This window comes from Daphnia magna, linkage group LG1 (assembly GCF_020631705.1).
Source record: "Daphnia magna isolate NIES linkage group LG1, ASM2063170v1.1, whole genome shotgun sequence".
Lineage (NCBI taxonomy): Eukaryota > Metazoa > Arthropoda > Branchiopoda > Diplostraca > Daphniidae > Daphnia > Daphnia magna.
The window spans coordinates 9,626,349-9,636,411 of record NC_059182.1 but is presented as its reverse complement, the minus strand read 5'-3'; the positions used below and the strand labels follow the sequence as shown (position 1 = coordinate 9,636,411).

At 39.0% G+C, this 10,063-nt stretch overlaps 2 protein-coding genes across 2 annotated transcripts; one reads left to right on the top strand and one right to left on the bottom strand.

Moving 5' to 3' along the window:
• On the bottom strand, positions 1 to 1,712 carry LOC116918651. The gene is made up of 4 exons (XM_045169593.1): positions 1,651 to 1,712; positions 547 to 770; positions 364 to 489; positions 1 to 297 (listed from the first exon to the last, which is right to left on the bottom strand). The coding sequence occupies exons 1-4, from the start codon at positions 1,692 to 1,694 to the stop codon at positions 290 to 292; spliced, it is 402 nt and encodes a 133-aa protein (XP_045025528.1). The 5' UTR covers positions 1,695 to 1,712; the 3' UTR covers positions 1 to 289.
• A 654-nt stretch (positions 1,713 to 2,366) lies between these two features.
• Positions 2,367 to 5,841, top strand: LOC123470055 (ADAM 17-like protease). The gene is given in 13 exon segments (XM_045169589.1): positions 2,367 to 2,528; positions 2,605 to 2,847; positions 2,906 to 3,027; positions 3,094 to 3,271; positions 3,337 to 3,507; positions 3,510 to 3,541; positions 3,609 to 3,815; positions 3,888 to 4,026; positions 4,126 to 4,361; positions 4,422 to 4,734; positions 4,808 to 5,058; positions 5,132 to 5,296; positions 5,363 to 5,841. Coding segments are annotated over 13 exon segments (2,250 nt in total). The 5' UTR covers positions 2,367 to 2,470; the 3' UTR covers positions 5,498 to 5,841.
• Positions 5,842 to 10,063: the final 4,222 nt, after the last annotated feature.

The window sequence follows — 10,063 nt, the reverse complement described above, 5'->3', positions numbered from 1 at the left end:
TCATTATTTAGTTCTATATTTAGTTATTGAACGGAATGGCAGTAATGGTGAGAAGTTTGAGGCATACAAAAATCTAAAAGGTTCTCCCCAATATGTAGATAACACTTTTGCCGAGAAACCTCTTGCCTTTCCACTTCCCAAAGGCACTGTGATCATTCGCAGTCATATAACTCACTCACAATCTTGAGGAATAAACCCAACAACACCGTGGGCTGCATTACATTCTGATGGAAAAGTTAACGTTGGATATTGTGACTGTGCTGCTGGGTAATCAATTGTTGCCAACAGTTCATACCTCTGCTAGTAATAATTTATTGTTGTATTATAATAGGCTTGGGAGAGTCTGTATGTATATGTAGCTACCATTGTAATTGTGTGAATGTTCGTTAGCATATTGAGTGTTTCTTGTTTTGTTATTGACCAACAGATCCAAATTCTTTGATGGTATCCAATCAATATCGTTTACATTGGAAAAGCGAGCTGGTTTACCTAGAATACATTATGTTAAATAAAAGTTCTCAGTGTTTTTATACAACTGAAGTTTACCTGATTGGAAGTGGTCAGAACAAACACAAGTCAGTCCAATAGGGACATTATCATAGTTAGTTCCAACAACTTCTTTCCATGCAACAAGCCTCCTTTCCAACAGATCCTTATCAAATGGCACTAACTTTTTGATATTCGGGTTTGGAAAATTAAAAAAACTACGGGAATTTCTATCCTTCTTAAAATAACCTGAAGAAATACCACAAATACAACACACTCTTAACTTTGGCATAGGGCTGTGGCCCGGACCAAATGGGACGGGTTTTTTCTTAAGGGGTTAAAATTAACGGGTTTTTTTCCTTAAAGGGTTTTGAACCGGGTCGACGAGGCAAAAAAAATGTCCCGTCCCGCTTGACCCGTGGGTCAGAAAAAACAACCCGGGTCGGGTCATGTCCCGCGTAATTATCTGGTCAAATGCACTTTTCTTCTCTTCTTTTCAGTCTCGTCATCAGACTCAACCATTACAACGTTTACATTTGGAAAACTTCTTTTTTTGCCAGCAGCATCGCCTGATTGACAGGATTTAGGTACATTTGGACGTTTTCTGCGAATGGTGGCCAATTTTCAAAACGATTTTTTCCACTATCCACAATATCTTTAAATTTTTTTACAATGAGCTAGAACTTGAAGTAGGAAAGCATAGCATTTTAGCATAATCTCCAGCAGTTCAAAACTATATGTGATTTTGTTTGGCATAGAATTGTGTAAAACTTGTGTAGAAATTGTGGAAAGTGGAAAAATTGTTTTGAAAATTGGTCACCAGTCGCAGCACTATATTGAGACAAACGTCCCGAGGCGCCTGTGGGTTGGTGACTTGGGAGTTCCCAAGTACGCAGAGAGATACCCCGATTCCTGACCGTTACTGTAGATTGCTATGTTTTTAAACTATTCTGCTTTGTTGACTCGTAACTTAGCGTAAGAGTTAAAACCTTCTTTGTCTTACTACTAGATGGCGCCACATCTCGGGTTAGCCCGAAAACCCCTTGAACCGTACCGAAACCCGTCCCGAAAAAAAAAATTCCTTAAAGGGTTGCCTTTTATCGGGTTATTTTTCCTTGACCCGGGATCTGACCCGGGTTTTCATGACCCGGGCCACAGCCCTACTTTGGCATTTCTTGTATGTTGTTCGAAACCGTGTAATCCAACATATGACAGAAAACTTTTGAAAAAATGTGGTAGTCGTCTGCTACCGTTGAAAAACCTAGAGAACAACCACATCGGGCGAGCCAAATAAAAAGCGGCTGTTCACGGCACCCCTTCACACTGCAACGCGCCGCTAGGGGGTCGGCTTGACCCATACTTATGGATACTAATAAGGTCTATATTAATATTTACACTCAGGGATAACTTAACGTTATCCAGAAAAATATAAATATGGAATAGACAAATTTTACAGAAATGGATAGCCCTCATCAAGACGTATCCATTTCTGTTAAATTATCGCTTTAAAAGGATCTACTTGAGTAGTAAACCGATTGGCTATTTTTTGTGTAGGTCGGTGTGGTTTGACGGGTCTCAGGGAATTTCCTGCCCCAATAAAAATCATAATCGGGAAAACAATTGGTTAAAAATTTATAAAAATTGCCGAAATGGATAGCTCTTGATAATCTCTATCCATTTTTGTAAAATAATTGCTTAAAAAATAATTACTCGAATGGTAAACCGGTTAGCCATTTTTAGGGCAGGTCGGTGCGGTTTAACGGGTAGTGGGTAAAATGCCTCGCCCTAGATCCCTTCGGGAAATTTTACATCCCAAATTTCCAAACCATGGCACCTAGCGGTAGAAGAAAGTATCGCGTGGGAAAAGGCTAGATGACATTTAAAGCTTGACATTGTCAGCTGTACTCTGTACTGTCTGACATTTATCTAGTCCTGCTGTTTTCTAGCTCCGCCTGGACGATGTAACAAAGATCTTTTCGGAAAAATGGAGCTCCAATTCAAACTTAAAATTTTCCTAACAATTTGGATTCAAACTGCAAATGGTGAGTGAATATATAAGTTATTTCCATGGTTAAGCTTTGTAAACAATCACAATTATTTTTGTTACTGCATTTGAAGCGTTCTCATCAGTTCCAAGTCTGAAACATTACGACACATTGCATTCCTCACAACTTGGACATTCAGTAGTAAAGCGTGGAATAAAGGAAAGCTCCCATCCCTACAATTCAATAAAAGAACTTTCTTTCTCTGCACTTGGAAAAGATTTCCGTTTGATCCTTCATCCAAGTAAAGGCATATTGCATCACAATTTTCAGTCATATGCAGTTGATGGTGATGGAGTTGAGAAACCAATCCTTGGAGGTTTATCTAAATATTAACATAGCTATTTAGAATTTAATTTATTGCCATACATTACTAGGGGAGACTGGATTCTACCAAGGCAGAGTATTTGGTGAAACACGTTCTCATGTAAATGCACACATAGAAAATGGACTCTTAACTGCTTCAATTGTTACAAAAGAAGATTCTTTTCATGTTGAAGTATTGTCCTAAATGCTATTTCCATTGGCAACATAAAATTTATTGATCATTACCACTTTTTTTTAGCCATCTTGGAGACATCTTCCAGAGCCAAATCAAGAATCAATGATAGTGTACAGAGGCTCTGATGTTATATTTGATAATGAACCCCCAAAGTGGAACTTTTGGATGTCAAACTCTGCTGAAAAAAATCACTCTTTTGCTAGAACATGTGCATCTGTTCAAGAAGAAGGAAATGCTACAGGCATGCTAACTGTTATAGAACTCTTGTTATAGCAATATAATTTTCATTTGGTACTTTCTATTCAGAAGAGGCAGTGCATGCGTCAGAGCAAGTAATGATAATGGAAGCGGAAAATAATAATGGTCGTAACAAACGACAAGCTGGTGTTGGGCCACCGGATCCTTACGGTTTTAGTGCAGCTAAAACTCGTTGCCCTCTGCTGTTGGTTGCCGACTACCGCTTTTTCCGTGAAATGGGTGGGGATCTACCAAAACGACCATAAACTATTTGGTGTGATAAGCTTTCGTTAATAAGTATTACAAATTTTCAATTTAAATCAATTCTTACCATATTACAGATCAGTCTGGTGGATCGAGTTCACGCCCTTTATGCAGCCACAATATGGCGAGACGGCAATGAAAATGAAAGTGATTCTCCGGTGTTGTCCGGGTTAGGATTCGTGATCAAGAAGATCGTGGTGCATACAGAAGCTACGCGAGTTAGGGAAAGTGAGCTTCACTACAATATGGAAAAACCGACTTGGGATGTTCGCACCCTCCTTGAGGTAATTCAGTTTCTTGGCAAAGCTTCGTTCTGCTGTTATTATTCAATATTTTTCCTTTTTGTTTGAAAATAGGTTTTCAGCCGAGAATATAGCCATAAAGACTATTGTCTAGCTCACTTATTCACAGACATCAAATTTGAGGGAGGCATATTAGGTTTGGCATATGTAGGAAGTCCTAGGCGCAATTCAGTGGGCGGGATCTGCACGCCAGGTATAAACTTAAAATATTTTAGATATGTTTGTTATTCTTGTGTTTATCTATTTGTTTTATTTTATTTTACCATTATATGTTTCATTTAATCTCTACAAGAATACTTCAAAAGTGGCTATACACTCTACTTGAACTCTGGACTTAGCTCTTCGCGTAATCATTATGGCCAAAGAGTAGTAACAAGAGAAGCGGATTTAGTAACAGCTCACGAGCTAGGTCACAATTGGGGTTCTGAACATGACCCAGATTTGCCCGAATGCAGCCCTCCTGCTTCTCAAGGTGGTTCCTACTTAATGTACACATATTCAGTTTCGGGCTATGACGTGAACAATAAGGTAAAAATCTTTGTACGTACTTCGGTTGATCAATAATTCACCTCATTCTCGTTGCTCAAGAAATTTTCGCCTTGTTCTTTGAGATCTATACGGGCTGTTCTGCTTGCAAAAGCTGGCCGTTGCTTTACTGAACCTGAAGAATCGTTCTGTGGCAATTTACGCGTTGAAGGAAAAGAGGAATGTGATGCTGGATTATTGGGTTCTGAGGATAACGACAGTTGCTGCGATAAGTTTTGCAACTTGCGTCGCAACCAGGGTGCTGTTTGTAGCGATAAAAACTCTCCTTGTTGTAAAAATTGCATGTTAATGCCAGCCGGGCAAAAATGTCGTGAAGCTCAAAGAGCCACTTGTGAACAAGAGGCTAAGTGCACAGGTATAGGGATCTTCCGTTTTGTAGCATTGACGTTGAGCTATTGATTCACGCTTGTCTATTCTTCAATTGCCAGGTACCAGTTCTGAGTGTCCAGCATCGGCACCACAACCAGATGGTACCGAATGCTTAGAAAAGGGTCAATGTCGTAACGGAACTTGCTTGCCATTCTGTGAAACACAGAACTATCAGTCGTGCATGTGTGATACTGTCGCAGACGCATGCAAGCGTTGCTGCCGCTATCACCTCAATGATACTTGCTTTCCGTTTGAGCCCTACGATATTTTGCCTGACGGCACACCATGCGTTCATGGGTTCTGCAATAGCGTAAGTATCTACCTAAGACAGCCTAATTATATTTGTAATTTTGCTATTATTTTAATTTACTTCCGTTGGATAGGGGATCTGTGAAAAAACTGTTCAAGATATAGTGGAACGATTTTGGGATATCGTTGAAGAACTAAGCATTAACCGCGTTTTATCAATGCTAAAAGACAATTTAGTTGGAGCCGTGTTAATTGTATCGACTCTCTTGTGGATACCAGCATCCTGTCTTATCAGCTGGGTAAGCTAGACAGAGCTGCTAGCACGCGTTCGAAACGTAACTAGAAATTTATTTTTTATTGTTAAGGTTGATCGCAAACGTAAGCGACAGTTAGAGACAGAGGAAGCCTGGCTGAGATCCGGTGAGCTGATCCATCCCTCAGAAAATGGAACCCGTCGGATCATACACGCCCGTCTTCGGCCTTCACAGCAACAACGTTAGGGAAGACAGGTTTTACTGCCCGTTTTGAATTGCGATCCGATTCAATTTTTCGTATATTGTACAAGCTTTACAATCTTCTTTAACCCTTATTTATTTACTTGTATTTCTAAATTAAAAATCCATTTGAACGACACGAGGTTTACATTTTCTCAATCGATTGCCAGTTAGAGGGGGCGAATTGACAAGCCTCCTTTATTCCATTCATTCGTACTTGTGTCTGCACTTTTTTGCTATGATTTACATGACTTTTGTCTGTTTTGTTTCTAGTCACGTGAAGGGTTTTGTGTAAGTGACTCACCATTTGTGTACGCAAAACACTGAATAAATGTTAATTCTTTCTGAGACATATATATTTCGATGTTGAACGATATGCCGAGAACTGTAAATTTGTGCCTAGTACATATGACATTACCTTTGATTCATTGCGCGACAAAACAGTGCATATATCACTGCTAAAGTTTAAAAGAATAGAATAATGTTGTAAAAAGAGTACAAGTAAATTAACAACGATATTTTTTTCATTTTAGGCGCGCAAAGACACTATCTTACAGTCGCAGGCAAATTTACCGTAAAGCTTGCACTATGTGACGCGACTAATCCATGTTCGAATTCTGTCAGAAGTCATTAGTAAATAATTCCCGGCAATTATTTTTTTATCCCGAATTCACTGGTAAAAACGTTAACCATCACGCATAGACAATTACTGTTGTAAATCTGTAGTGGAGAGACTTAAATTTAGCGAGCACTGCATAACAATCAACATTTTTCTACGTAATTTGGGCGAGTAAGCAGTAAACAAATTTTTGAAATTGCAGATAGCTATGCGGCAGAGCTTTTTGCATGCGGCGCGGATGATCTAGTTAGGGATAAAATAATAAAGCCCCTTGTGCGCCTTCGGGATTCAAGGTTAGTTTTAGTTGTTATAGTTGTTAAATTATCTCTTCACTTCCAAGATTCGTAATCCAAGTCTGTCTTCTTAATTTGTTACTCTGACACGTTTTCCAATCTTTTTTGTTTTCGTTGAGCTCTTGCGGAATACAAAACAATTTAGTTTTGTTTCTATTACAATTACTGCTACATGGAGCAATGTAACATTTCTTTCTCATTTTCGTGTTTGTTTTATTGATTGGCTTCGAAACCTAACATAATCCGGACAACTGTTTGTCTCAAATCTCAATTGCTGTTTTCCAATTTTGTTTACATTTAACGCCTTTTTAAATTTTTTTCCTACAGTTTTACCAGAGTTATAGAATACTATATATATAATAGAATACTATGTATAATAGTATGGAAAAACTGTAGGAAAAAAAACAAAGGGTTTCTAAGAATTCGGCAACTCTGGTTGATGCCGCAAAAAAGGGATTTCCATTATTTAGTTTTTTAATCTACCCTAAAATCGTTGGATAAAAAGAGAAAAATCTGAAAATTAGGCTACAGGTAAAGCTAACGTAGCTCTTTTTTAAGCCCTTTTGCGTCGTCGTAGCCCTAGCTGTTTGTTCAAAAAAAAAAAATCGTAATAAATTCGAACTAAAACTTTAAATTACACTTAAGCAAAAATTTGCACTTATAATAATGCTAAGATTAAAAAACATTTTTTCTCAAGAGGGCCTTATGGTACTAAAACACCAGATGGGATTGGGCTGAATTGCGAGATGGTGCAACTCAGTATCCGCTGAAGGTCTATTGTATCTATTTAACACTAGGAAATTCTGAAAAATCGAATTAAAGAATGTGAAGCAGAATTTGAAACATCTATAAGTGTACTATCCAAGATATTGTGGACGCTGACAAGTAAAAATGAAAGCAAACAAGAAAAAAAATGGTCTTCCCGACAACAAGACATTGACAAAGATTTCAGACCAATGGTGTAATTTTTTCCAAGCCTACATTAAAAGAAATTGCATCCCAAGGTAGTCATTCTCTGCTAAATGTGGAAAACTGTTGTCATCCTTGGTGATTAAGTGCAGCACTTGCAAAGCACTAGGGGAGACCGGGGCTAGTCCGGACGGATTTCTAAAATCGATTACATATATTATACCGGAAGAGGTATTTTACATTTATGTGCGTCATTTCATTCATCTTTCTTTTCTCTATATGCAGTATTTTTTTCAAGAATAACATAAAATTTATAGATAAGGTAGTTTTTAAAAACAATATTTGTAAATATTTCCAACTCGAGGGGTTGCCGACTCTTTTTCCCGGAGTTACACCCGTCGGGAAAAGGTCGGGAAAACGGAAAAAATAAGAAATTTAAGACATTTAAGGAAAAATAAGAAAATTTTGGGAAATCGGGAAAAATCAGGAAAAATCAGGAAAAATGGGAAAAGTTGAGAAAAATGGGAAAAATAAGGAAAAAATAAGAGAAATTAGGAAATGTTAGACTTTTCTCGCAATATTTGGCAACTCTGCAAGGAATTTTCGGATCTGACCTGATCTTTCTGACACCCCTGACCTGATCTGACTCATATTCATTGCTATTTCAGGAAAATGAGTGGCGTGATACGCCCACCTAAACTCGACGTTTTTGAGTTACTTGAAAAAATGGACTTGTTTTGCCACCTCACATGCTAAACCTTTTAAAAGAACTTGGATACTTTGATGTCCACACTTTGATGCAATTAGAAACTCCTGAGTCCCTTCAAGAATCCATCATTGACATATATGGGAACTGTCCTGAATATGACACGTTTCAACCAGAAGAAAAGAAAGCATTACTGGGCCCAATCCATTGGAAGAATCCAGCACGCTTCAAATTTCTACCTGGAGAGAAAGCTTCACTCATTTCTATTAAGACATTGTGTTCTTCTTTAGTGGGGAAACTGCCATTGGTTTACATCTCTCCCATCATCGAACAAGCAACTCCCACTTTCAACGTTAAGACTGGAAGACAAGCGAGCATTCACACTGGTCAGCAACAACAATCTGTCAACAACAGCACCCTTCAGAGGACCGAAGCAGTAGACAATTGTGGAAAAACTATTTCTACTTACATTGACGATTGGTGCTCTAGAAAGGGACAGCTTGTCAACTATGGTGCTGAGCATTATGAATTAAGATCTGGTGGTCGACTTTTCTGCTTGACTTGCCGCAAACTTCGTTCAAACTCGTTCCAACTCGATTTTCAACCGGGGTTATTTCGGACAAACACCGGGTTACTCCGGACAGCTTCGTTAACTCCCATACGCTTCATTTTAAAATTATAAAAAAAATACATTCAAGTAGACAAACTACAATTCTATCATGACATGTATTTTCTGGGTAAAAATTAGGTTTGTAGGTGTTAATTATCACATATTAGGTCGAGTGTTTAATTTTGGGACACGGCCGGAACGAGTTGGTCGTTGAATAAGAATAGGATCTGGTTGATACAAGGGGTCAATATCTAAATCTCTCTCCTCCATGAGCGCCAAGATGTTTTCATCCGCTTCTAGATCTAAGCTACGCTTAATCCGTTTCCTCGACTTCTCCATTTGAGAAGCTGGAAGCTGTTGTGCTCTCCGATTAGCAGCATCCTCGATGGCATTTTTCTCTGGGGTGTCGGTTAATATTCTTGTGCGCCCTGGCGTCCTTCTTCTTCCTTCAGTTGAAGCCAGAGAAATTTGGGGAAATGGCCTCAAGTTACTAGGGAGAACGACAGCTACAGTTCCGGCGCCAGAAATTCCATCCGAAAGGGGTGCCGCTATAGATTCGGCCAATGCCAGATATGGTCGAATCTCTTCGTCTATGATCCTTGAATTAAGCATAATACCGGAGGTTTCTGCAATAGCAGAATCAAAATTTTCTAAACCTACTCACGCAAATATTATTTAGTTAAAATTATAAAGATAGGACACTTTTTACCAATCGGTCGATCTGTTGAAAATGAAGGTAAAAAGGCCGATGCGGGGAAAATGTCGCGATTAAACGGTGAGATTCCGCTATTTTTAAATCCGGCAATAATATTAGCCGGCGTGAATGAAGCGAGATACGGCAGACGGCTCAATTCAGCCACATCATGAATGGTGATTCTTTTACCAGGATGTTGCAGCATGCAGTCGTTAAATGCCTGCTTCAAAGCCGATTTAAAGGGACCAAACACCTTGATGTCTAAAGGCTGAAGGCGATGAGAAAAATGAGGAGGAAATGTTAAAAGATGGATGCCGTTCTCTTTCGCAAACTTGATCACGCTGAAATCTAGATGACTGCTGTGATTGTCAAGAATCAGAACAATGGGATTGTTGATATAAAAATCAACATGAGTTTTAAAATGTTTAAGAGCTCGCAAAAACGTTTCCCCGTTTATCCAACCAGAAGGATGGGCAAGGCCCAGACATCCTGGTGGGCCGTGAATGGACATGGAAGCAAGAAAATTTTTGCGTGGAAATATGAAAACAGGTGGGCAGTGAGTTCCAGCAGCACAGATGAATGCCAACATCGTTGTGTTCACTCCTCGTCCAGCGGAAACAGTTTGTTGCACTTGTTTCATACCCTTAGTAGCGATAACTTTAGGAGGCGCTAAGACAGTCGGGATCCCCGTTTCATCGGCGTTCCAAATCTGGGATAGTGAAAGACCAAATCTAATCAATA